The sequence below is a fragment of the Doryrhamphus excisus genome, chromosome 3 (genome assembly GCF_030265055.1).
Source record: "Doryrhamphus excisus isolate RoL2022-K1 chromosome 3, RoL_Dexc_1.0, whole genome shotgun sequence".
In the NCBI taxonomy this organism is placed as follows: Eukaryota; Metazoa; Chordata; class Actinopteri; order Syngnathiformes; family Syngnathidae; genus Doryrhamphus; species Doryrhamphus excisus.
This window is the reverse complement of record NC_080468.1, coordinates 10,268,181-10,296,067: the sequence shown is the minus strand read 5'-3', so window position 1 is coordinate 10,296,067 and position 27,887 is coordinate 10,268,181. Positions and strand designations below refer to the sequence as shown.

At 42.2% G+C, this 27,887-nt stretch overlaps 4 protein-coding genes across 4 annotated transcripts; all 4 read left to right on the top strand.

The window, feature by feature from the left end:
* Window positions 1-142: 142 nt before the first annotated feature.
* On the top strand, window positions 143-6,058 carry rbp1.1 (retinol binding protein 1, cellular, tandem duplicate 1). The gene is made up of 4 exons (XM_058068208.1): window positions 143-779; window positions 894-1,072; window positions 2,530-2,631; window positions 5,557-6,058. The coding sequence occupies exons 1-4, from the start codon at window positions 707-709 to the stop codon at window positions 5,605-5,607; spliced, it is 405 nt and encodes a 134-aa protein (XP_057924191.1). The 5' UTR covers window positions 143-706; the 3' UTR covers window positions 5,608-6,058.
* Window positions 6,059-6,726: 668 nt separating this feature from the next.
* Window positions 6,727-9,165, top strand: rbp2b (retinol binding protein 2b, cellular). Its single transcript, XM_058068207.1, has 4 exons — window positions 6,727-6,883; window positions 6,956-7,134; window positions 8,663-8,764; window positions 8,856-9,165. Exons 1-4 carry the CDS (start codon window positions 6,811-6,813, stop codon window positions 8,907-8,909), a joined length of 408 nt encoding a protein of 135 aa, XP_057924190.1. The 5' UTR covers window positions 6,727-6,810; the 3' UTR covers window positions 8,910-9,165.
* Window positions 9,166-10,070: 905 nt separating this feature from the next.
* On the top strand, window positions 10,071-16,167 carry copb2 (COPI coat complex subunit beta 2). The gene is made up of 22 exons (XM_058066948.1): window positions 10,071-10,240; window positions 10,615-10,752; window positions 10,842-10,928; window positions 11,064-11,190; window positions 11,263-11,411; window positions 11,638-11,784; window positions 11,903-12,002; window positions 12,088-12,230; window positions 12,329-12,528; window positions 12,602-12,712; window positions 12,809-12,897; window positions 12,976-13,082; window positions 13,256-13,399; window positions 13,778-13,908; window positions 13,986-14,193; window positions 14,321-14,431; window positions 14,514-14,728; window positions 14,814-14,952; window positions 15,097-15,234; window positions 15,339-15,407; window positions 15,521-15,649; window positions 15,744-16,167. The coding sequence occupies exons 1-22, from the start codon at window positions 10,238-10,240 to the stop codon at window positions 15,837-15,839; spliced, it is 2,781 nt and encodes a 926-aa protein (XP_057922931.1). The 5' UTR covers window positions 10,071-10,237; the 3' UTR covers window positions 15,840-16,167.
* Window positions 16,168-16,674: 507 nt separating this feature from the next.
* LOC131126310 (segment polarity protein dishevelled homolog DVL-3-like) lies at window positions 16,675-27,887 on the top strand. The gene is made up of 15 exons (XM_058068687.1): window positions 16,675-17,269; window positions 18,555-18,624; window positions 20,770-20,891; window positions 21,295-21,404; window positions 21,538-21,673; window positions 21,928-22,018; window positions 22,123-22,192; window positions 22,298-22,437; window positions 23,403-23,479; window positions 23,581-23,648; window positions 23,716-23,865; window positions 24,874-25,005; window positions 25,086-25,253; window positions 25,636-25,839; window positions 26,496-27,887. The coding sequence occupies exons 1-15, from the start codon at window positions 17,109-17,111 to the stop codon at window positions 26,852-26,854; spliced, it is 2,058 nt and encodes a 685-aa protein (XP_057924670.1). The 5' UTR covers window positions 16,675-17,108; the 3' UTR covers window positions 26,855-27,887.

Here is a 27,887-nt window from a genome sequence, read left to right as displayed (position 1 = left end):
TCATTCTTCATCGTCTTAGCTGCTCATTAGCATCCACGCTGGGTGTCCGACAGGCATTCAGTCTTCTTAAAGTTGCTCAGCTACAGGATGCATTTCTCAGCAGCTCCTTTCTACCGATAATGACGTGTGTGTCGTTTTAAAGTGTGAGTGTGGGTTTCTATAGAATTTGGCTACATCTATCCCACAATGTGAGATATCCAAGTGGAATAAGTCATTTAATGAGACTAAAGACTTGTCAGGTCTATTGTGCTGTTTGTGCTACGGTAACTCATCATTCAGGCAGTGTTGTATTCACCTGAGTTACTGAAAGGAAGTCGCTATAAGCATAAGAGAGCTCACATGGAATTACATATGTAGCGCTAAAGGAAGTTCTTTTATCCTAATCCCCCATAGGCATAGTAAGCATATTTCCAGATAAAGCACACATAGATGCATTGTATGTTATGTGTGCCTGTGTTTCCCAGCGTATCCTAGTGAGGATTGGGGGTGTTACGTGATGGTGAAAAGTAACGTGAGCAGAGAAGTGGGAGGTGCCAACTGTGTTTTTCCATTAAAAAAATTGAACCCAGCAGGTAATCGGATTAGATTTGAGTTGGGTTCAAATGGGAGATTGTGAGAGCAGGATTTGCACTCGAGCACAAGTGGCCTTCCACAGCCGACCTACTCGACAACTGAGACTAAGGGAACCCACGGAGAAGACGCCAAAATGCCTGTGGATCTGAACGGATACTGGAAAATGATCTCCAACGACAACTTTGAGGAGTACCTCAAGGCTCTAGGTCAGTCTGCTGTTTGACCTTTGGCTTGAATTGCATGAGTATATCCATATATCCAGAGTTTAGCACAGTAAGGATGCAAACAAATAATAATGCATAATAATGTTCTTTCTGCAGATGTTAATGTTGCCATTAGGAAAATTGCCACTTTGCTGAAGCCTGACAAGGACATCGCCCATGAAGGGGATCACATCATCATCAAAACCCTCAGTACCTTCAAAAACTACAACATGGATTTTTATGTGGGCAAAGAGTTTGAGGAGGATTTGTCTGGCGTGGATGATAGGAAATGCATGGTGAGTATATTTCTGATGTATAGCAATTTCACTGTTTGACCCCGTCTTTTGCATTACGGGTACCAAGTAGCAGACCGTGTTTGTAAACCACTGGTTTGTAAATAAGGTGGTCGACAACAAATTTTTATAAAAGGTACATGGAAAAACAGCCGTCCTTCACCACGTCATGGTTTATTAAAATATGTTAATAATTTTTAGGCTGTTTTGTGGTTGACTATGTCCGATTATTAGTCAAAAATATGCATATAAGCAAAGTTTACATATTTTCAAGCATAAAAATGTCTGAATGACATGAGTTGATATGTAGTATCCTACACTGGTCAAACTGCAAAAATATTCATTTATAGATAAGGAATCCTACTTCGCCCCCACACAGCTAGGAGACCAGAGTTCGATTCCTCCCTCGGCCATCTCTGTGTGGAGTTTGCATGTTCTCCCCGTGCATGCGTGGGTTTTCTTCGGGGACTCCCAAAAACATTTTAGGTTAATTGGCACCCCGCCTCTCGCCCAAAGACAACTGGGATAGGCTCCAGCACCCCCTGCGACCCTTGTGAGGATATGCGTTAGAAAATGAATGAATGAATGAATGAATCCTACTTCGCTGATATTCACTTATCACAGTCTGGTCTGGAACAAATTGACTGTGATAAACAAGGGATTATTGTCTTGCTTAAATAAAGTACCAGAAAATACCAAAATACCAAAAATATGTTTTTATTATTGTTATTATATCATCATTTTTGTATTCCTAACGTACAAGTAATTTTTTATTGAGATTATTCAGATTATTTTGTTCATTTTAAATTATATTTTTAAGTTTTTAGTACTCAAATAAAGAAATGAGTCTATCATAGCATGAAAAAAGTCCAATAAAAATATTTTTGACCTTGATTTCAGATATTTAGTCCCCCCACAAATTTACAAGATTTTGAATAGAACTGATTTTATGTTAGTTATCATCCTTTTTTTGGATTTCTGATTACACTTAGAATTGCTATTTTACTTTTGTAAGAGTGTATTGTATATACAATATAAAAGAGTAAAAATGTATTCACACACAATGCAAGATTGTACTAATGGTGCATAAAAATCAGTCTTTCAAGCTGCAAATGTTAATGTGCAACAGATATAATCAGGTATGAAGAATGATTCTTCTTATTAGAAATAAGCCAATTTTATGTAATCAGACTGGAACGCCAAATACTGAAAGGGATCAAAGATTATCTGCTATTCCTTGAGAGAGAAATACATTTTTTTTGTGTTTGCTGATTATAGATAAGATGTAATCTGTTCAAAGCCTGAGAGTAAATGAAGGTCACATACAACATTTATTAGCTGATTTTATCGTAACTTTGGAAGGCCGTGCATCTTACATATGTTTACATTTGTGAAGCATCCTTTTCGATATGCGGTACTGTACTGAAATGTCTGTCGTCCTGGCTTGTAAATAAATTCAGACCACCATCACCTGGGAGGGAGACAAGCTGGTGTGTGTGCAGAAAGGAGAGATTGAAGGAAGAGGCTGGACCCACTGGGTGGAAGGAGATGAGCTTCATCTGGTAAGAACACATCACCCCCTGCCATGAATATTAATCACACATTTGGACACTTTAATCCAAATCCTAAATGCCTCTCAGCACATATATTTTCTCATGCAACTCACTCTGATTAACTTTAGATGTGTGATGTGCACAACAGAGTCCGAATCAAATGGAAGAATAATTGAAAATGTGAGATTATTTTTGTTTTTTGTCTTTTGTCATCAAGAACTATATTAACATTTGCTACCCACTCACAATTGCCTTCATTATGTAGCAATCATTTGCAATACAAACATATCAATAACTTCTCTTGGATTCATCACATACCCCACTGTGGTCTGTAATGAAAGCATTAACAAGTGAAAAGAATTTATAATGGGATGGCCAATACCACTAGCTTGCCATTATTAGATTTCCTTCCGTGTGATCACACTTATCAATGCTTAAACAAAATCTAATCAGCCTCCTTATTTTGTTCAAGTGATGCCCAGCTGAGGTTTTCAGGTAGCGCTTCATTTTAGAGCAACTGTGACCTCTGGTGGTAGGAACTGCTATTGCAAGACAGCGCAAAAAGCCATCCATCCATATTCCATGTCAGGGGTCTCAAACTCAATTTACCTGGGGGCCACTGGAGCTAGGGTCTGGGCAAGGCTGGGACGCATCAGGTTTTCCAAAAAAAAACAAACGTATTTATTAAAAACAGAAAAATATACAAACTTTTTCAGTGCTTTGGTTCCGATTTTCTACAATAAAAGTTCTGATAAAACATTCCACTGTTCTCAAATATCTTAATTTTTATTTTTCTGCACAAAATAATGAAAAATAAATAAACAAATCAAGAATAAAGAAAATCAATCAATCAGTAATAAATAAATATAATAATAATAATAAAACGGCAAATAATAAAAACTTAAGAAACCACATATAGTTGGTGGGTAGACAAATTATTTTTTCAGATTAAAATGAACAAAGCATTATTAGAGCCCTGTAGACATGACAAAACACGACTATAGTCACATTTATACTCTTTTTATTTACAACATATTGCGCAACTGCAGGGTCTTGAGATACATGCTAACTCGCAAACTAGAGAGCTAGCGACCTAAACGGTAGCCTTCAAGTTATTTCCTTTAAACTTGAATAGCCAAAAACTTACCACTTCCACACAGATAGAGAGGATAACTATTAACAGTTATTTAACCTTTAACATGAACATTAATCAAATGTAATAATTTTTTCTGGGTACATGATACCATACAGCATCCATATCAAACTTGTGCGGGCCGCACTAACATTAAACCTTCATATCAAGGCGGGGGCCTCAAACTAGTGTCCTGCGGGCCACATTTGGCCCGCGGGCCGCGTGTTTGAGACCCCTGCTCTAGTCGATTGTAATTGTGAATGTAATATTCTATGTTGGCCACTAGGTGTCGGTGTTGATTGAGACAAGGGGCCAGACCTGATCGCCAGAAAACTCAATAATAATAACATAAAAATCCTTAGAATAACATTGGCTACTGTTTGGGCCATAACCCACGCCAGAGCTCAAACTTCCGAAGACCACCCACCACTAAGGTCTGTAAGGGAACACATTTACTGTCACTCACGCTTATTAACTCCTATTATGTGTCCTATATTTTTTATTTCAACCTTTTTTGAGCCATGGCACGTTTTTTACATTGTAAAAATCTTGTGGCACACCACTAACCAAAAATGTTCCAAAATGTCACCACGACCTCACACGTGCATCAATAAGTCTATGGGAGGAACAAGGTAGGTGTTGCCACACGGACCAATATTACATTGCTCTGCCAGTCTTTACACCACAGACACTCCACAGTAGCCACGTTTTTACATCACCACTTTTTCTCTTTCCCAATGACCTTTCGGGAAACAATGGTATCCATAGAAAGGAATATTCCAATCTCTTGTCTACATGCGCCGTGAAAATCAACCAGAATAGTCAATAGGGCATGCCCAGTAAAACGTAAACATCCACATCACGTGATACCGGCTTCCCCAAGTTTTTCTTTCACTTGTTGGAATAACTCCGTATTGCCAGTTTTTCGTCTGTCCAGTCTTGAAATTTAGTTTGAATCCAAAACAAACTTTGCTTAGTCCAGTGCCGATTGCTGGCCTCCATTTTTAAAAGTGAAGAACGTCTGGATCTGCGTGTTCCGTCATATCTGAGCATGCGCTGAAAGAACGCACCCGGGATCAATTTAAACAGGAAAAGATCAAATTCAATCTTGCTGATATTTTATAATTAAACTCAGGACATGTTTTATATAGATATATATTTTCTTTTTTAATAAAACTGCACTTGTGAATGGCGTATAGAAGGGTTTAGATTCTGTTTCACAGATGGCGCTAATGCATACGAAAGCTGCTTGCCAACTGCCAATAAACAACAGAAGAAGAAAAACACCAGGAAGAAGAAGGCACCCTGACAACTTTCCGTTTGAGCGGGTACAAGATACCACAATCGGATTGGTTAAAGGAATATTCCATCCCTGTTCAATTATTTCCGTTTGAGCAAATAAACCAAGTGCAATTGGAATATTTGGGTCCATGTATACTATTGACATAATATTTGCAAATGATGATTAATAAATGTTAATTATAAAAAGTGATATTGGATAATTCCTCACGGCACACCTGACGGTTTCTCAAGGTACACTTGTGTGCCGCGGCACAGTGGTTGAAAATCACTCCTATATTGGGTAATGCTAGTGTAAAGCCATTGAAGCCACCATTACAATACATTAATAAGACAATGCAGGAAGTACGATGTCCAGAAAAACACAAATGTAATACAAATGTAAAGGCAACTATATGCCATAACTATGAAAATATCCCATTTATTACTGTTATTACTGCAGAATAACAAAACTTTTTGATCAATATATCTCACATTGTGCATTGTGCTCTGTCTCTTTGCAGGAGCTGAGAGCTGCGGGGGTGGTCTCAAAGCAGGTCTTCAAGAAGACCTAAAGTGCCCCCTGAAGCCAACAAGATGGCACCACCCTGCAACTGACACAGCATCCAACGTCCCTGGTGGTCCATTCAGGCTTCCATTACGTAATTCGGTCACAATATATTATCCCCGCTAAAACCAGAGTGAGCAGCATGCATATGATGCATCATCGCAGAAATACTGTCTACTGACTCAGGATGGGTGCTGATTGGATCATCACATCTACATCATGCAGATGGGTGGGCCGCATTGTTGGTTCCGGATGCATTGACGTGAGCCAAACAGGTTGATCTTAATAAATTGAGACAAATAATTTATTCAATGAAGCTTTGAGTGTAGTTGAGGGACAGGATATCAGTCCTCCCCCCACCCCTAAAATGTGTGTAAATATATTATATATCCTTCCCAGTTCTTTTGGGACTGTGTCACTGATAAACTGAATCAATCAATAAAAGAAAACCAAAACTACTCTTTCAAGTGTTCAAGTGCCTTTCTTTGTAGTGTATCTTCATTTCCATGTGTTTCGTGTTTCAAATAGGTGGTCAACAACAACCTTCTTTCAAGTCAGATGATTATAATTGATACAGATTGGAGGATTATGGAGCATTGTTAAAGCCTTTATCCCCACTGCAGTCTAATGACATCCAATGACATCCAATGCAATCATCTGTGATTCGCTGGTGACCAGTCCAGGGTGTAACCCGCCTCTCGCCCAAAGGCAGCTGGGATAGGCTCCAGCATATCAGTTTATTTTGTTACATTTTGGTATTGATCTCTAAAGGCTGCTATTTTGACTGACACAAAACATTTAATGCTAATAAGGGAACGGTCACCAGGGTCTTTTTTCTGACTTTTTTAAGAGTTACTCCAAGTTCAGCCGAACTAAATCAACCTTTGAGTTCAAATCTGAGTTGGTCAGACATTGGAGTTACAAAACAGCACTTTTGCAACTGTACGCTGCACTAGTGTATGCACAATGTTTGTGTGTGTCCTCAGGAACCTTCCCCCGCCCCCCCCCCCCAGCGAGCTTCCCCCTTCCAAAAGAACTGTCCCTGCCAATCCCATGCAAGCTATAAAGTGGCTTATCAATAGCTGTCTGTCCTCAACCCCCCCCCCCCCCCCCGCCCCCCTTCTTTGTATAAAAGCACCCTGCACCTTTCACCTCCTCTCATTGCCTCAAGTCTCGTACTGTACTCACTACAGCGTAACCATCAGCCGCCATGCCTGTGGACTTCAGCGGGAATTGGATACTGGAGAGCAATGACAAATTTGACGATTACATGAAAGCACTCGGTAGGATGACATTTGAACATGTATTCGATCTCTTTCCTAATGTGTGCTAATGTTTGTTTATTCTTATGATAGATATTGACTTTGCAACGAGGAAAATAGCCGCCTATCTGTCCCAAACCAAAGTGGTGGTCCAAGAGGGTGACATGTTTGACTTCAAAACACTGAGCACCTTCAGGAACTATGAGCTGGCCTTCACCGTGGGGGTGGAGTTTGATGAGTACACCAAGGGACTCGACAACAGAACTGTCAAGGTGGGTGGACCTCCAACTTCTCCATGTACATATATCCAAAATTATTATTATTGATGGGCGGCACGGTGGACTAGTGGTTAGCACGCAGACCTCACAGCGAGGAGACCAGGGTTCAATTCCACCCTCGGCCATCTCTGTCTGGAGTTTGCATGTTCTCCCCGTGCATGCATGGGTTTTCTCCGGGTACTCCGGTTTCCTCCTCCCACATTCCAAAAACATGCTAGGTTAATTGGCCACTCCAAATTGTCCATAGGTATGAATGTGAGTGTGAATGGTTGTTTGTCTATATGTGCCCTGTGATTGGCTGGCCACCAGTCCAGGGTGTACCCCGCCTCTCGCCCGAAGACAGCTGGGATAGGCTCCAGCACCCCCCGCGACCCTCGTGAAGAAAAAGCGGTAGAAAATGAATGAATGAATGAATTATTATTGATCCAGCTATCTGTTTGTCCACTTACTATACCACTTATGGGAAAACTGGAGCCTATGCCAGCTGACTTTGGGTGACAGGCGACATACAAGTCGTTCCTCGTTTATTGTGTTTGAATTTCCGCAAAGTATGATTCAATTCTAATAGACCACAGTATTTTCATGGTTATCTTTTGACTTCCTGAATACGGTTTTAACCATTATTAGAGCTCTGCAGACATGAAATAACAACCCTATAGTCACCTTTAAATCAAATCAAATCAAATCAACTTTATTTGTAGAGCACTTTTCCTGCAAAGACATGCAACACAAAGTGCTTTACAGAATTAAAACAATTACCACAATTAAAAGGAAAAAACAAAGAAACAAAAGAAAGCCCCTCCTTCCCACCCTCCATACTAGACACACACACACACACACAATCACACAATCACACAATCACACACAGTAGGGAGACATGGCATGGCACTGAGGATCAAGGAAACGCCACCTTTGGGGCCGTCCACACTGGGAGGAGGCGCAGGCTGTGCCATCAGGGGACCAGCACCCGGGCCCCCGGACTCCGACAGACGGGTGGACCCCCACATTTACACTCGCAGTACTTTCTTTACACCAAATTGCGCAGACTACGGAACATAAGAGACATCCGCTGCTCATAGCATATAGCAAGCTACAGAGCTAACGAGTTAGCCTCCAATTTATTTGTGGGGAAGAGCTAGGGAGATACATGAGTCCTAAATTGATGCATTTGGATGTTTCGAGGCTTCAAATCTCCATTTGTGGAGTCAGCATGTCCTCCATGTGTGAGTATGGGTCTTTCTCCCACAATCCATTTGTTGGAATATACTGGTGTACACCGCCTTTCGCCCCAAGACAGCTGGGATAGGCTCCATCTTAATTATGACTCCAATGAAGAAAGGTGGTGTAGAAAATGGCTGAACGGACAGTTGTATTTCTGTTCATACAAGAGTAAAGACTCTCACAAAAAGAAAAAAGAAAATCCCATTCATTGACACGTGATACATGAAGAAAATGTGAATTAATATTTTGTAGGAGCTTTTTTGTTTACTGTATAAAAAATATATCTAATGGTGACTTTTAGAGTCTGGTGTCCTGGGAGGGGGACAAGCTTGTTTGCACCCAGAAAGGAGAGAAAGCAAATCGAGGCTGGAAGCATTGGATCCAAGGGGACAAAATGTACCTGGTGGGTCAGCAGCACTGCTGTGGAAAATTTGGGTATTATTGATGATCAATAATTTATTGTCATTGTTCTAATGCATCCCCTCTCATCACAGGAGCTGACATGTGAAGATGCAGTTTGTCTACAGGTGTTCAAGAGAAAAGAATAATATATTCTTCTATATATTTGCTTTTCTTTCCATCCCCCAACAAGTTACACTGCATATTTGGCTCGCAGTAAACTTGACACACAGCTCTTAACCCCAGTGGGTACCTTTGCTTTTTAAGGAGTACAATTTATATTTAGCATTAAAGACACAATGTAAAAAAAATAAACTGTTGCAATGGTATTATTATTATTATTATTACCATTACACGACTGAGAGGTCATTTGGTGACATTGTTCAATAAATATCTTTAAGAAGTGATGTGGCTGATGAACTTCCCAACACACAGTATTTTCCCATACATCCATTTTCTATACCACTTATCCTCATTAGGGTCGTCTCCAGTATTCAGTGAGATCCTCCTTGATTGATCATTGCTGACAAGGTCAGAGATTTATTTGTTTGATAGGTGGGCGGAGTGTTAGAGTTACAGACACTAATGTGATCAGTTTGATATTTTTCAGTTATATTATTTGTTTATTTGAACAAATATGGGTTTATATTTGTGTGTGTCTACAGTAATTGTATAAATTCGGTTGAAACCAGTTTTTTCGTACTTTTTCTAATGGTCCCTGAATGCACCACAGTTTTCAACGCATAAATACATTTCTCCTACGCTTCCACAGATAGACGTGTACTTGCATATTTCCTATATCTCCTCGTCCTTATATATATATATATATATATATATATATATATATATATATATATATATATATATATATATATATATATATAGTATATATATATATATATATATATTCAGCATATATATATATATATATATATTCAGCATATATATATATATATATATATATATATATATATATATATGCTGAATATATATATATATATATATGCTGAATATATATATATATATATATACTATATATATATATATATATATATATATATATATATATATATATATGCTGAAGCTGTGTGTGAATTCATAAAGGTGAGCTTTGATGACGTTATGATGTGTGTGTTCAAATGCCAGTGTTCGCTGGCTGCCCTCACCAGATGGAATCAACCAGTTTTGAAAGTGATGTATTGAAATAAAAGAAAAAAATCTTCAAAACTTTACGAACGCCCAACCCCGCCCCACTCCATATGTAATCCAGCAGGTATATAAACAAGTGACTCGAGTTTATCGTCCACGTCACATCACCGTCTGTACGCCCAAACTCTCGCGAGATTTGTATCCCAGGAAGTTCCACGTCAGTATCCATCCAGTGTTGGCCGTTCACTGAAATTGCAACATTTGGATGCCATTTGCTACTGTTCGCAAATCAATTATCTGAGCTTGTGTCGACGAAACAGTGACAAAAATGGTAAGCAAGCTAAAAGGAAATGTTATCGTGTTTTATTCACTCTAGCTAGAGTGGCTTATTAGTGTAGGATTCTTAAACATGTTAAATAACTCATAGCTAAGCTTAGCGATGCTAGCTAGCTAGTGTGTAGAAGTGCTTATCGATACGTATGATTGCAAACTTGGCTGTTTTAAAGATTAATATTGTTGAAAGAATTAATGTAATGTATATTACCCCTTAAATAATAGCAGCCTGTGAAGTGTGTGACACTATTACCATGTTAAATTGTTATATCGCCTTGTTATCAGCGTCATTTATTTTACGCCATAGTTGAATGCTCTTTTTTAATGAAACGGATCCGTCCAGAAACAACACATAATTCCACTGTGTTTCAGCCGCTGAGGCTTGACATTAAGCGAAGGCTGACAGCTCGGTCTGACCGAGTAAAGAGTGTGGACCTTCATCCAACGGAACCATGGATGCTTGCGAGTCTATACAATGGAAGCGTGTGTGTATGGAACCATGAGACGCAGGTGAAAACATGCATGAGAACATTTCGGCTAATTTGCTGACTGACATTTAGAGAATGAAACAAATGAAATCCTTTTTTGTTTATGTCAAGACTCTGGTGAAGACTTTTGAGGTGTGCGATCTACCTGTCAGAGCATCCAAATTTGTGGCCAGGAAGAACTGGGTCATCACAGGAGCAGTGAGTATCATGCATTTTAACCATGTGTGCTTTGTTCTTATCCACAACAACATTTCAATAATTTTGTGCATGTATACAATTATATGCGCTGTGGTCAACGTCACACTAAACTCCCCGCACCCCTCCTCTGGACAGGATGACATGCAGATCCGAGTGTTCAACTACAATACCTTGGAGCGTGTTCACATGTTCGAGGCCCACTCTGACTACATCCGCTGCATCGCTGTCCACCCCACCCAGCCCTACATCCTCACCAGCAGCGGTATGCCAGTACCATTCAAAAACACACTGTTATATATTTCCATCCGCAGACACATATATTGTTTGTGTTCAGATGATATGTTGATCAAGCTGTGGGACTGGGAGAAGAAGTGGTCCTGCAGCCAGGTGTTTGAGGGCCACACCCACTATGTCATGCAGATTGTCATCAACCCTAAAGACAATAATCAATTTGCCAGTGCCTCCCTAGACAGGACCATCAAGGTAGGATAGACTTCTTCCGACTCACCAACCACGACATTTGGTCCACAATGTTCCTCTAAAAATCTGCCTTTGTAAATGTAAATCTACTTTTTGTTTGCTTTTTGGGCTATTTATTGATCTCATTGGCCCTTATTAATGCAAGTGCGCCTTATGATGTATTTGGTGAGAGCATGTTGTTAATCTAACATCACACTAAGAACTTAGGCATGCTTTTGTATTCTTTCAGGTTTGGCAGCTGGGCTCGTCCTCTCCCAATTTCACTTTGGAAGGCCATGACAAAGGAGTCAATTGTATTGACTACTACAGTGGAGGGGACAAGCCCTACTTGATATCTGGTGCTGATGACCGCCAAGTCAAAATCTGGGACTACCAGGTAAAACGCATCGTTATGCCACTATTGCCTCAACAATACTTTTTATTTGGGGCAAGAGTCACTGCTAATTTCAGATAGTTGATAAAACATGTCATCGTCTTTACTTGTTTTGTTCTAGAATAAAACCTGTGTTCAGACTTTGGAGGGTCATGCACAGAATGTTTCCTGTGTGAGCTTCCACCCAGAGCTGCCAATCATAATCACTGGGTCAGAAGATGGTGAGCTAGATTAGCCCTTGTGTTCCTTTTCATCTGCTCTCTCATATGGCCTCGCTGATCTTGGCTGTGTATTTTACTGATGAAGGTACGGTACGTATTTGGCACTCGAGCACTTACCGCCTGGAGAGCACCCTGAACTATGGCATGGAGCGAGTGTGGTGCGTGTGTGGCCTCAGGGGATCCAACAATGTAGCACTGGGCTATGATGAAGGCAGCATCATTATCAAAGTGAGAACAAGACACTATTTTTAATAACTAAAAGTTGTGCGGTTCTCTCCCACAATTGCCTTGGCAGTCGGTTTACACAAATTGACCTTGTGTTAAAGGTGGGTCGTGAAGAGCCGGCCATGTCAATGGACACCAATGGGAAAATCATTTGGGCCAAGCACAGTGAAATCCAGCAGGCCAACTTGAAGGCAATGGGAGATGCTGAGATCAAGGACGGAGAGAGGCTTCCATTGGCTGTGAAAGATATGGGCAGCTGTGAAATATACCCCCAAACCATCCAGCACAACCCGAACGGGAGGTATGTTTGTAGAGCTAAAAGTGGCACAAACGATTAAAGATCTCCATGAGCAATTGTGAGCTGTCATGTGTAGGTTTGTTGTGGTGTGTGGCGATGGAGAGTACATCATCTACACTGCCATGGCTCTGAGGAACAAGAGCTTTGGCTCTGCACAGGAATTTGTCTGGGCACATGATTCATCAGAGTAAGTTTTAAGTCCAACTGGGATGCTTTACTGTTCCATACGTTTTACTGTTAAATGCCTTCTGTAATGGATAATGAGCCAATTCTGCCTGAACAGATATGCCATTCGAGAAAGCAACAGTGTGGTCAAACTCTTTAAAAATTTCAAAGAAAAGAAATCCTTTAAGCCTGACTTTGGAGCTGAAGGTAAGTCGCTGTATTAAAAATGATTCTTAAAGTATGATGTGATGGGGGGAAAAAATTGTATTATCTTGAAACCTGCAGGGATCTATGGCGGTTTCTTGCTTGGTGTGAGGTCAGTGAATGGTCTGGCATTTTATGATTGGGAGAACACTGAACTGATCCGCCGCATTGAGATCCAACCCAAGCATGTAAGACTCGTCGTACTTGATGATTTTCACTTGTTTGTTTCATGGCTATTTACTTGGTGGTCTTTCATTTGTTCTTGCAATATTGTATGTTAAATAATGTCTGCTTTACCAATGATCAAACCCACCTTTTTATTTTCCTTTTTATTACCTTTTTATCTTTCCATGCGTTGCAGATCTTCTGGTCAGACTCTGGTGAGTTGGTGTGCATCGCGACAGAAGAGTCTTTCTTCATCCTTCGTTACCTGGCAGAAAAAGTAGCTGCCTCACAAGAGAACAACGAGGGAGTGACTGAGGACGGCATTGAAGATGCATTTGAGGTTAGTGTCTGGGTTTGCCTGAACCAAAATCATTGGTTTAAAAGTCGGATTACCTTCAAATTCAAGCTGTATCGTGGCTCTGTTCACACACTTTAAAATTCATACATTTGTAAGTACACTTGGTCCTCGAGTTACGTACGAGTTATTTTCTTACACTGTGATGTAAGTTGAGTTTTTGTGTAAGTTGGATATTATACCTAAATCATACCCACTCACTCACTGGACACAACAAACACATGAATGACAAATACAATATAGTAATAAAAAGATTACATACAGTAATTAAATGAAAGGGTTAATTAATAAAGTGTGTGTAAGCACGGAAGGCTGTATCCTCAGGACTACCTCTTAATATTGAATATTTTTTTCTTTGTTCAGGTCCAGGGAGAGATTCAGGAGATTGTTAAGACTGGACTCTGGGTGGGTGACTGCTTCATCTACACCAGCTCTGTGAACAGACTCAACTACTTTGTGGGTGGAGAGATTGTTACCATTGCTCACCTGGACAGGTCAGATATTTTTCACGGTTTACAATTTATTTCAATTCATCATCTTGAGCTGCCTTTAATTTTGACTCTCTGTGCAGAACTATGTATTTACTGGGTTACATACCCAAAGATGACCGTCTCTACCTGGGAGACAAGGAGCTCAACATTGTCAGCTACTCCCTGCTGGTCTCAGTTTTGGAGTACCAGACTGCTGTCATGAGGAGGGACTTTAGCATGGCTGACAAGGTTCTTCCTACAATTCCTAAAGAGCAACGAACCAGAGTGGCCCATTTCCTGGAGAAACAGGTCAGCACTTGGTGGATAAGTAACCTATTGTTATTACTGACTGTTGATTCTGAGTTATTAGTTACTAGGTGGAGCCATGCATTTCTCCGTGCTTACTTATTTAGGCTGTTTTTTCCCGGCTCCACAGGGTTTCAAGCAGCAGGCATTAGCAGTGTCCACAGACCCTGAGCACAGATTTGAGCTGGCCTTGCAGTTGGGAGAGTTGAAGATTGCTTACCAGCTGGCTGTCGAAGCAGAAGTAACTAGAGTGATTTATTTTAATTGTCGCCTCAATTAAAAAAAAAAAAATTCTAAAAAATGTCTGTCTTTGGCTCTCGCAGTCAGAGCAGAAGTGGAAGCAGTTGGCAGAGCTTGCTGTTAGTAAGTGCCAGTTTGGCCTGGCCCAGGAGTGTCTGCATCATGCGCAGGACTACGGCGGCCTGTTGCTCCTAGCCACAGCCTCTGGTAACGCCACGATGGTGGGCAAGCTGGCTGAGGGTGCAGAAAGGGATGGGAAGAACAACGTGGCCTTCATGACCTACTTCCTGCAGGGGAAGTAAGTACAACATGTGACTGAAGGACTAGAAGCTGAGTTGTGCTCACCTAATCGCTTCAACTGTTCTGCCATGAATTTCACACAGACTGGATCAATGCTTGGAGCTTTTAGTAAGAACCAACCGTCTACCTGAAGCTGCTTTCCTGGCTCGCACTTACCTGCCCAGCCAGGTATCCCGTGTTGTCAAACTGTGGAGGGAAAACCTGGCCAAGGTCAACCAGAAGGTGAGCTTTACACGGGATTTGCTATTCCATTGAAACCGTATTGTTGCAACAAAGTACGAGACTTTAGCCTACCTTATCTGACATTGGCTTATTTCTTTTGGGGGTGCTTTTCTAGCAGCCTAACACAAACTCTTTACATCTTAGGCTGCTGAATCCTTAGCAGACCCCACGGAGTATGAAAACCTGTTCCCTGGTCTGAAAGAAGCCTTTGCAGCTGAGCAGTACCTCAGAGAAACTTGCTTAGGTGCCACCAGGCCAGCCAAAGAATATCCCTTGGTCACAGTGAGTTGCTACAACAATACCGAACAGGACTAAATGTCGAAGTCCCCCGGTTTTAAACTTGCCTGTGTGAATTAACCTACCCCATTTGCTTTTTTTTTTCGCAGCCGAATGAAGACAGAAATATTTTAGAGGAGGTTCAAGGATACAAGCTCAAAGGGACTTCTCCTGTTGCGGTTTGTAGACATTGTCAATACTGTTGACACATTTTCAGTATCTTGCATCACAGTTAATTGTTGTATAAAGTTGGTACATAAATTATGTAATAAACTGTCAATTCTCATTTTAGGAGCCTGTAGAGTCTCCCTTGGCGTCAGTAGTTGCAGAGGAGGCCTTGGTTGTGCCTTCACAGCCCGAACCTGCCTCCCCACAGGCTCCAAAGGAAATCTTTTCAGTCTCACAGTTGGAAAAAGAAAAGGTGGAATTTATTAGCCTTTTTTTAAAATAAGTTTTTGCTTTACTTGTGTAGAATTTAAAAAAAGAACAAATGTTGTCATTATCTTGATTCTTAGACTCTGGATGAGCTGGAGGTAGACCTGGACAACATGGAGCTAGATGACATCGACACCTCAGATGTTAATCTCGATGATGACTTTCTTGACGACTAGAGACCTTCCACTCATTTCTCTGTCTCCCACCATGGAATTTATTTAATAACAGAGAGAGACCAAACACCCTCCTCCCTTTTTTGTACGTAAAGATATTATTGTCCACCTACTTACTACACATGGATGAAGATGAATATGATACCAGTAATGTTTTATCCTTAGAGAAATGTCAGACATCAAGTATATAATTCTCTCCATTTTGTATACAATTTCCTTGTTGGAAACCTTTCCACTTTATTGCATTGAGGGACATGCTATGTTTATTTTTGCCTTGTCTGTAATGAAGAATCACTGTTCATTCAGTCAAATAAACTGCGGTTGCTGTACATATTTAAGTTTGAATTCATTCTGTAGTTGATGGTGTGTTTGCTGGAGGAAGTTCCTCATCTAGTTGACGCTTATACAAATTATTTGCACACAAGATGCCTTCATGAGGATAAGAAATGTTATGTTGCAGGTTATACAACAGCAGGCCTTAAAGGCCACATGAAAAAAAATATCCTTTCAATGATTTTTACATTTTTAACTGAATTTTTAAACTCATGTCCATTTCAAAGTAAGTGGTAATAACTGTGGTAATTAAGTAAATTTTATTTTTTTTAAATTGTTTTCAATAATAAAGCAAAGTAATTGTATCAACATTTGTCGATTGAAATGTCCACATATTAAGGCCAAGCAAGTTCAAATTAATCTTGAGGGAACAGAAAATATTTTCCAACTCAATTTAGGTTGTCTGTTAAACATAATTTTTTAACAAGCTATCATTACTTAAACGTACGGAAGCCCGTTGTGTGTACTTACTGCCATTCTTCCGGGTGAAATGTAACTGCAGTTCTCCTCCTCACCTGTAGGTGGCGTTGTTTGGAGACAGCCTTGAGTGATTTAATGTTTCGTGTGCAACCAAACAGCCGAGCTTGGTGGCTAGCGAGAGAAAACCATCGAGTTTTTTTTTTTTTTGTATCCTCGCCTTTCGTTCTGCAGGTCAGTCTTCCAATTCCGTTGGAAGCTAAAACAGTCTCTGAAACTAAAGCAAATCTGCTTGCGGAAAGTGTGCTGTGGAATACGGACATTTTTACAGGAGGAGGTTGAGCTGGCTAGCTGGCGTCGAAAAGGCAACCACGGCTACGCAGCGAGTCAGACGGCCAGGGAGAGCCGGGAGGACCACGGCACAACCGCCGCGAGCGCCACGGGGAGTCGGGGCCCGAGAGGGAGCCTGCCAGGCCCTCGGCTTGATGCGCCCTGCCTGCTGCGCCTCAACCGCACTCCGAGATGGGGGAGACCAAAATTATCTACCACCTCGACGACCAGGAGACACCATATCTGGTGAAACTGTCTGTGCCAGCGGACAAAGTCACTTTGGCAGACTTCAAAAATGTCCTGAAGAAACCAAATTACAAATTCTTCTTCAAATCCATGGACGATGACTTCGGGTAACCGTCGGCCTGATTTTTAACGTGATTTCAGTGTGTCATTGTTGTGTTTTAACGTTTCATGCTCCTCTGTATAGGAGGAAAAAGCCAACAGCGCAGCCAGCTGGCTTGTCATCACTTCACCTGGCTGTCGACCACTTGCTAGCTACATTAGCGTTCCTTTGTTAGCCGCTAGCGGGCTAGCAGCTCTGTTGAGCGTCCCATGCCATTTGTTTACATTGCTTGTGCAACTAGCCTACACTGCTCGTAGGCTAGTTTACCCGTACCAAATTTGACATCTTGGCAGCGTCGTGAGCACTAGTGAAAGTTCTAAATAATAATTGTTATTTAGTCTTTTTTAATCTCAGTTGACAACGCTGAAAATAACTACTTGGGACCGATACGTCTTCTGTCAGCAGCTGGTAGATGTATAGCAAGCTAGCAGGCTAACGTCAGAGGGGCAGTTTTCTGCTAGTTTGTCAAGCAGGCCCCTGCTGTTGTTGTCTATTAGCCCTAGGAATGCAGAGTTGGACTCAGGAATGCACCGTTCATCACTCTGGCAGATTTATGAGCATGTGTCTTTGTGTTTGAAACATAGCTGAAAAAAGGGTTTACTTGTACTGTTCCTGCAGACAGTTCCTCCCAAAGAGTCAAGTTGTTCTATTTGAAACACTTGAGCCAGGTCTCTCCCTTGGTTGGCTTTTGGGTCAAACTCAAATAAGGGTGGGGCAGCAACTTGTGCATATTAGCAAGTGGGACCGACATGTTTTGAAAGGACTGTTATTCATGTTGGAGAAGGTAAAGGGCTACTCCGTAAATACACCTGCCAGCCAAACAGTATCACAGAATAAGAATAGCGACCTGTCAGGCTGAGAGTCCTCAAAGCATCACTGATTATTCTATCAGTCCTGCCAGATTCAGCTGTCTGAGGCAGAACGTCATTTCATACCAGATTTGCCCTATTTCTCTGTGCAAGAGCACATTTTATCTCTTAATCCAGTGCAGATGTTGTCACAGTCATGTAACGAAAAGATAGGAATTATATCGTTGATCTGGTTTGACAATACAATACACTGCACCAGCGTTCTCAACTCTCCAACTTTAAAGTCATTGTATATAACTGTTGCTGGGATTGTGTAACAATAGTGTAGTGAGTGCACTATTAAATCAGGTTGTCCCATTTGTCAGTGTCTTTCGTGGTTGCCTGTCTCCATTGGCTCTAAATGCAGCCTCAGGTTTTATTACCCTGAGAGTGCTTTTGTCTTGGTAAAGGTTTACTGAAATCCTGTTTTTGTTCACTTTACAGGGTGGTAAAAGAGGAAATATCTGATGACAACGCTAAGCTGCCCTGCTTTAATGGACGTGTGGTGTCATGGGTAAGTTCACATACGTTGGAGTCCATTTTTTTTTTGGTTGTCAGCTATGAGTGCACCATGATAGAATCTACTGACTGTACGTAAATCTTGGACATTAACTGGCTTCTTCACCATGGAAAAGTCACAAGCTCGACAAGATTGAAACTCTCAGTAGAGCACAGGCCTCTTCGCTATGGCCAAACAATAAAACCAGATGGTGGTAGATTCTGCCCTCCTAGAGTAATAGTATACATAACTTAAGAGTAGTAAGTAGTAAGTATACGCAAGTTAACTTGATAAAGAAAGGTGAACACCAACAGTGAGCGTCTGCGTCATATTTATCCCATTGTCCCCACTTTGTGTTGCTAGGAGTAATTTCCCCTGTCATTGCTCTAAGTCGGTGCATTTTTTTTGTCATTCCAACCTCCCATGTTGCCACATGGCTTATTATGCTCTGCAAGTGAAGTGTTTATGTGAACCACAGCCTGTTTTCTGGGTCACATTTGACCTGTAAGCAAGACAAGGTAAACATAGCAGGGTTTCCCCTATGATCTGTTGAAGCTGCAGTGGTGGGCTTACAAGTATTATGATAACAAGAGCAAGAGTGTTTTGCATAAAAATGTGATTTTATTAAAAAAAACAAATTGGCTTTTATATGAATGTGGTACCTCGCTGCCGCCAGAGAGGTACTGAGAGCCAGGCAAAATGTGTAAACAAGATGTCAGAAGGTGGAATGTTATTGAAACTTGAGCAATCACCCGCTGTGGCATCGATAAGCTTAGCGGTTGTCAATTGACTACACATCTCATGTACTATTTTTCATTCTATGCACGGACTGCTTTGTTCGTGTGATGCATAAGACATCCACATCTGACTCACCGGAGTTTGTATGAGAACACGGCTAAATGAATCCCATTTGTCGGCCCATGAGCACAACCATATCCCGTCTCTAGAGCCTGGTGCATCTCCGTGATAATATCATTATCGCATAATGAACCCAGGCTGCTGCTGCACCCCACGCAGTGTTTTCTTGCAATTTTGTTCTATAATGCTTCTCCATGCAAATCAACGCACACAACACCATCACTTGGAAGTCCCAGAGCCACCGTTCTCCTGTCTCCATGATATAAAAGGCATCTGTTTACCAGCACACAGCCTCACTTCCCCCTTTTTTGACTTTGAAATTGGATTACCAGCAAGTGAAATCACAGGATAGGGCAAAATAACCACTACGTGCCGTCAGAGATTCAAGTTGAGAATGTTTTCTTGCACCAAATACGTTTTCTAAAAGACAATTAGTTCATGCTGGGCAGCAGGTTAGGATTCCAAGTTTTAGTGTGTCATGAAAATAGCTTTTCGTTTTATTCTTTTGCAGATGAATAGGTTTATCTCATGTTTAAAAATTCCACTAACCACTGAATATTATTTCTGTTACTGTGTGTTGGCTTGTTTTCCTCCTCTGTGATATTGTTGTTTGAATGAGTTGATTGATGGTTCCCTGGGGTCTCGGGGGGCTTGGCCAGCTATCACCACAGCACAGGAGCAGGCCAACACCCTGTGGCCTCATGCGCTGAAAATGATTTTTCATTGCTTATATTTGTGCACATCAAGCGACGTCGTCTAACCAGACTCTTTGCACAATGGATGCAGTGTACCACAATAAATAGCATTGAACATCATTTATCTTAACTATTGTATCACTCACAAATGCAAAACATTTGGGTGAAAATTGTGGTAAACATACTAAGCAAACATTTAACTCAATTGTGGTGTTTCAACATAAATGTGATTCACAATGTGTTGAAAACATGAAGGAAAAAGGCTGCTTGTAGACGTCAACATCAGTAATCTCTGAGTTATGAGACAGCCTGCAAGGAAATGACCCATGAGTCGATCATGTGTTAATGTGTGTGTAAATCAAACAAATAGCCATTCTTCTTCTGTTCTTCTATTTTGAAAATGCTTGACCGCAAATAAAGCCCACTAATGTGAAAAGAAGATGGGATTCACACACACAAATGGCTTCTAATAATGTTATTTCATCTTTAATCCTTGACAAGTCAATAATAGCAAACATTTAATTTACTGATGCAGCCATACCGATATTTACAGAATTTTCTTTGAGTTTCTTTTGCCCTCTGACGGACTCTCTTCTCCTGATCACAGCTGGTTTCTGGAGACGGCGCCCACACAGATGCTGGTTCCGCAGGCTCAGTGGCAGACTTGGAGGCAGCGCCCCCTTTGGAGAGGACAGGGGGCATCGGAGACTCACGACCACCTTCTTACCAGTCAGTACATGAACTGAATATTGTGTGCGCGGGGTTTTATTGTAGTCCGAGATGCATTTTGAATGACGTGTGCCTGCAGAAGCAAGATACTTTTAGTTGTTTGTGTGCATCTCATGAATAAGGCCTTCAGTCCTTCCTGATAAACACAATAACAATTGAAAGAGAAGAATGAAGACATTACGCCTTGTGACTGTCTGGAGGAAAAAAAAAATATTTTTTTCACAGTGAGTATTTTAGAATTGCCTTTCCTCTGGCATAGTCGTAGATTGGAGTGGTTTTATTGAATGGTTCCTACCTTTCATTCACCTTATATAGTCATACTTTTCTTCATTGTTGCTAGCATGATGCAATACGAGCAGTGGCTATTATAGTCTTACCTTTTGTGCACTGTCACCATCTATAGTGGGAAAGCAGCAAGCGGCCGGGACAGTTTGGACAATGACACTGAGACGGGCTCCGTAGTGTCGCAACGCAGAGAGAGGGAGAAGCCCAGGCGAAAACACAGCGACCATGGTCAGGAAGTCTTTTGACAGTGGATAAATATGTGCTGTATGGATGTGTAAATATGCTATTAGCTATTCTTTTTTTGGGTAGAATGACATATTAGCCGCTTGACACAAGTATTGATGCTTTGTTTCTGCCACAGGCGGAAGGCAGAATGGTTACTCATCACGGGCAGCGGGACGTGGCGTCACAGAGTACGACAGCTGCTCTTCTTTCATGAGCAGCGAGCTGGAGTCCACTTCCTGCTTTGATTCAGAAGACGATGACGCTACCAGCAGGTCAGATACCCCACGTAGCTTTTCACACTGTCGAGTTGTACATTTCCCACCGACCAAAGCTGCTTGTTTGAGAGAAACATTTAGAGTTGCAGTGAAAGAAAGAATTGGCACATTCCATTTGTAAAGTTTGCGGTACACACTAAGTCTACATCATTAAACAGTAGAATGTATTTTATTGGATAGCTATAAGTATCTACTCATTAGTTCCTGTGAAACAGTGATTTCACACAGAGTTCCGTTTCTCATTTATGCAGGTTTAGTAGCTCCACAGAACAAAGCTCCTCTCGTTTAATGAGACGACATCGGCGCCGTCGGCGGAAACCCAAAGCCTCCAATCTGGACAGGGTAAGATCACCTCTCATGCATGCTTTTACAACCAGACAGCTACATAGTATCCATTTTAGATCATTTTTAATTGAGCTCATATCCTTTACTACTGTTTTGTTCAGTCGTCATCATTCAGCAGCATCACAGATTCCACCATGTCTCTCAACATAATCACGGTTACTCTCAACATGGGTAAGTCTGCACTGAAGACACAATGGATGCATATTCCCGTTTGTATGCGATACATTTGTAATTGCATACCTTATCTTGGTAATTCCTTCTCTTTCGGACCCTCAGAGAAGTACAACTTCTTGGGCATCAGTATTGTGGGCCAAAGTAACGAGAGAGGCGATGGAGGAATCTACATTGGCTCCATCATGAAGGGGGGAGCAGTGGCTGCGGACGGACGTATTGAGCCCGGGGACATGCTGTTGCAGGTGTGTGTGATTGTTTGCTGTAAAATGCACACAGGGAATGTCAAAGTGCGTGCCAGTGCATACCTTGGACATCAGGAATGTGCAATAAGGGCCGATGCATGTCGGTTTTGTGAAGTGAAGGCGTGAAAACGGTCATAGTTTCTAACAGCCGTCATGGTTCCTCCAAAGGATGATTTAAGATACTTGACTTTTTTTCCCTTAGTTTTCCAACTCCTGCCACTAATTATTTCACATTCTGTGGGCTTTTTAATGTTAGCTTTCCAGTTTCATTTTTGCCTAATCTTGCTTTTTGTACATTTGTTTACCAGCAAGAGCTTAATTGACTATATGCCAAACAAATATGGAGACGGGGATGAGGGATGTTAATCTCAGTCATACATTTGCATCACAAAAATGCCTCAGTGAAAAAAATCAGACCTCATAATCGCTCGCCGTTACTTTTGTCTCGAGTCGTATCAGTGCACGCTGTGATGTCACAGGGAGCTGGAGTCTACATCTCAACACAAAGGGCCAAAAATGAGCACAATAGGTCCGCTTTAAGGGTCTGTAGCCATCAAGGCCAGTCACCTACCTGGTCAATGAAGGCCAGACATTTGGTGCGTTTCACCATAATGTTGACTTTTTTTTCTAGAGGGCTTTGTAGTTGAAATAGGTGTATCCCAATAATATGCATTGTTAGCTAGCTCATATTGACTTGTTTTCTGTCGTTAGAATGCACAGAAAAAGGAAAGAAATGTGTTCATGTTTCACATAAGGATTGTGGATGATGAGGGAAAAAAGTGCAGTTTTTCTTTAATTGGTGAACAAACCAAAAACACCTGCAAAGGTGTTCCTGAGCCTCTAAGTGGTCTCTCAGCCTGGGTCAACAGGCTACACAGTCATCAGGAAGACTGCGAACTTGACAGATGTCCACAAAAGATGACTGTCATGTTGAACCTTGTTGTCTTTTTGTGGGTTCCCTGCAGGTGAACGATATCAACTTTGAGAACATGAGCAACGATGATGCAGTTCGAGTGCTGAGGGACATTGTGCACAAGCCTGGGTAACATCCACATGCTCATCAAAAGACATGAACACTAGTTGGGACTAATTATCACATGTTTGAGCACAATATGTGTAAATGTTGTGTTTGTGTGTTACCAGTCCCATAACTCTGACTGTGGCCAAATGCTGGGATCCAAACCCACGGAGCTGCTTTGCTCTGCCGAGAAGTGAGTGCCAATTTTGGTTTTCATCTGTCTAGTTTGTCATCTCACTAACCGTACTTTAATTCTACAGGTGAGCCAATTCGACCAATTGATCCTGCTGCCTGGGTGTCTCATACCGCAGCAATGACTGGGGTGTATCCCCCTTACGGCATGAGCCCCTCCATGAGCACCGTCACGTCCACCAGCTCCTCCATCAGCAGCTCCATTCCAGAAACTGAACGTAAGTCCCATTGTCATCGGCATGTGAAGACTTTTCACCAGTCTCCCTTGCCTTTCTCGTTCCATTTTTTTTGTAATTGCTCAACCTTTGCACCTTTATTCTTGAACATGTGAGTGCACCCTCCACACACCGACCTACCCAATTTCAGCAACACCAATATCCCCCTTCTGACATGCTAGTAAATCTTGCAGCGCTCTGCTCTCTCACTGCATTCCAGCGACTAGTCTGTGCTCCAGATTTGATTGTGTTCAGCCCACAGCTACCATCCATCTGCTCGGTAACACATGTCCAAAGTCAGCCACAAGTCACAACTTTCATCTTCCCTGTAATCTTTGACTGGACCTGTATTTTCCACCCTTTTGTCACATGACATTTGCTTGACCTGATTTATTCATATTCTCCTTGGGGTTCTTGTTCTGCTTTAGTGCTGAAAATATACTTTGGATATGTCCACAGCCTGCAACCATGCCATTTTTAACACCTGAAGGGGAAAAGGTGAAAGACGTCATGCCAACACTTTTATTGTTACTGAAAATTGCATCAGTCTAAACACACACACACACACACACACACACACACACAAGCAGAAAGCTCTCCTGAGATGGATATAGTCTTATGGTATAAAGGCTATTTTCAGTAAATCTTTCAACCTTAACCCTAGAAGCAGTTTAGTAGCCACTGGAGGGGAATCCCTAATTACCAAAAATCGAATCTTTCACAAAACAAGAGACCTTGAATGGGTAAGTGTGTCTGTATCGGTGTTTGAGGGAGGACATTCCATTCTAGAGGTTACTAAACGGCTTGGAGGTGTTGTCAAGATTGAAGTCCAAGTTCAACAAAGCGAGTATAATCCATTTGATTCCCTGTTGAATCCAGGCCACAGGAAAGCAAACATTATTTATGATGATTTCTAAAGCAGACCAGCGTGTTTACATTCATTCACCCACTGAAAGGAAGAAAACAAAGACTTAAAAACACTGCATCTCTGTGTCCTCTGCATCCTCCCAGGATTTGATGACTTCCACCTCTCCATTCACACCGACATGGCAACTGTTGCTAAGGCCATGGCATGTCCAGAGTCAGGCCTGGAAGTGCGAGACAGGATGTGGCTGAAGATCACCATCGCAAATGCCTTTATTGGTACAAGTGGAAAAGCAGGCCTTGGTGTTCCAGTGTTCATTTTTAAACCTGTAAATGCTTATGTCCTTTTGTTTTGTTAGGATCTGATGTGGTGGACTGGCTCTTCCATCACGTGGAAGGCTTTACAGACCGCAGAGAAGCCCGTAAATATGCCAGCAACTTACTGAAGGCCGGCTACATCCGACACACTGTCAACAAGATCACCTTCTCCGAGCAGTGCTACTACGTGTTTGGAGACCTGTGTGGCAGTAAGTGGACTCCTCAGGAAAACACGCCGATCGACTGATATGTTTTTTTTGGGGGCGATGCCGATTTTTTTCCATCACCCTTAGCCGATGGCCTATTTTGCTTGGGCCGATATTTGTGGCCGATACTGCTTTTGATCCCTCAATTTACATGAAAAAATGACCATGATAACAAATATTACAGGTCTCATGTTTAAACATTTAAATTTAATGCAACACAAAGCTGCCCCGGCGGATGCCTGACTGTAAATCATGCGGTGGAAAAATACATCGGCGAACCCACACACGTATCGACCGATACAAGGAAAAAACACAAATATCGGCCCGATATATCGATCGATCCTGAGTCGCAACCCAAAATCGTTCATGTTCATTTCTCCCTCAGATATGACCCACCTGTCTCTCCATGACCACGACGGTTCAAGTGGGGGCGCCTCAGATCAGGATACCCTCCCTCCTCTGCCTCACCCCGGGGCAGCTCCGTGGCCTCTGCCTCTGCCCTACCAGTTCCCCATCCCTCACCCGTATGACCTGTCGCAGCCCTTCCATGGTGGGCCGGCTGCCGGTAGTGCAGGAAGCCAGCACAGCGGTGGGTGAAGTACACTCATTTTATTATATCTTCTCAAGGGATGATACTCTAGAACCGTCCCTTTTTTAAATTGTAATAATGGACCCTTGCATCCTTGGGTTTGTAGAAGTTTGGACACCCATGGTGTTGGTGTCTCTGAATGCAGGAATGGTCCAGTGAAGCATGTTTACAGTTACTGTCTTCAAAGTCATAAAAGAACACAGCCTTCCTCTGTTAGGAGCACACAAATATTAACACCCACCAACATCTCTGCAGCACCCCCTCCCGTCTGCCAACCAGTATTTTATGTATTTATTCACCATGCAGAAGTGGAAAGTCAGACATTGTGGTTGCAGCTGTTTGCTTAAGTAACAGCCAGTATGTACAGAGCCCGCTCGCACATCCTGCCTCGCTGTTATCCCATCAGGCATAAAGTATAGCATAAGGGTTAGCCTGTGCTGTTGTTTTGGTGTTGGGCATTAAAGATCCACTAGGATCTTGTGTGAAAATGAGAGGTCTTTCTTTGTGTTGCCGTATTGTGAAAGCATGTCATCTCTGAAAAGTAGGTCAGTTCAGTGTGGCTTCCTTTACTGGCACCCTGCTGGGAGCAAGCAGCCCATGTTAGTCAATGATTTATGTGTGGCTAATAACCGCTGTCTGCTCTACTCGCTCCACAGAAAGCAGCGGTTCCAACTGCAGCAAGAACGAAGGGCGGAAATCTGGCGGCAGCGGGAGCGAACCAGAGATCAGGAGCCACCGAGCTCCCAGCGAGCGCTCCGTGGCTCCCCCTAGCGAGCGAAGTGTGCGCAGCTCCTTGAGCCACCGCAGTGCCAACTCGCATTCGTTAGCCTACGGGCAAGGCCTCATCTACGGGCCGCCCGGCTTGCCCCCGCAGCCGCCGCATCTGTCAACGGCGGCCCCCGGGGCCCCGCCGGGCAGGGAACTGGCCTCGGTCCCCCCTGAGCTCACTGCATCACGCCAGTCCCTGCGAATGGCTGTGGGCAACGCTGGAGAGTTCTTTGTAGATGTCATGTGACTCGGGTCAGAGGGCGATCAGATGAAAGAGTAGCAGATTGGGTGTGAAGATTGCATCAGCTGTATTTCAAGGCCGAGATTCCTAAAGCATGGATGCAATCAGTCCTGTGTGTGCTGTGTGAGAAAAAAACATGTTCCTCCTCTTTTGTGCTTCTCTTCTTCATTAGTTGTGGCCATACTTTCTTCAGTGAAGAAAAAAAAACATCCCACCCCCCACCCAAGATGGAACCAAAGCGCCTGTCAGTTTCCGCCCGTCAGTGGGGAAGAGTTTGTGCTCGGACAAAGACCAAGAGAGGGAGGGAGTTGGTGGAAACAGACAGATGGGGAGGATGACTCAGCGCTTTTCACATGGATGTTTTTCATTTGTTTTTCTCTTTGCTCTTCCCTCTTGCCTGCCTTCCTAACCCCCTCCCCTCGTCCCTCCCCTCGTCCCTCCCCACACATGTCCAGGTCTTACCTCTAACATGAACAAAGCTGTATCGAACACTAATCTTGTTCAGACTTTAAATATTTGCTTGAGAAAAAATGTCATTCAAGAGCATCACAGACCTTACTGTCGGAATGTTATTTTGTTTTTATCATGTATGTAGTTGATCTGTGCTAAACATGAGCCGCCCGCTTACACTACATAAGTACATTTTCTTCTGATAACGCCAGCATTTTTAGTTTGTCCTGTTGCAATGTATAGGATACAAATTCTTACCATGTCTTTCACACTACTCTTTTATCAAGGAAATGCCTTTTTATTTATAAATATAGTTTTATGACTTAACTTTATGAACCAGTGTTGACTGTGTTTGTATGTGGACGTATTTTCGGCCATTTTGGGTACTGCCTGGACCCACGATGAGTCTGGAACCAGCCACATTTGCTACAGGGGTGGGTGGACCTGATTTAAATGCTTACATTTTGGTCCTGTCGGCCACAAATTAAAAAGTACAATTTAAGCGACCTGGAAAAGGACGTTTTGTCGACAGCTGAGCGTGGGAAAAAAAAGCCAAAAATAGGAGCAACACGAAAAGCTGGTTATAGGT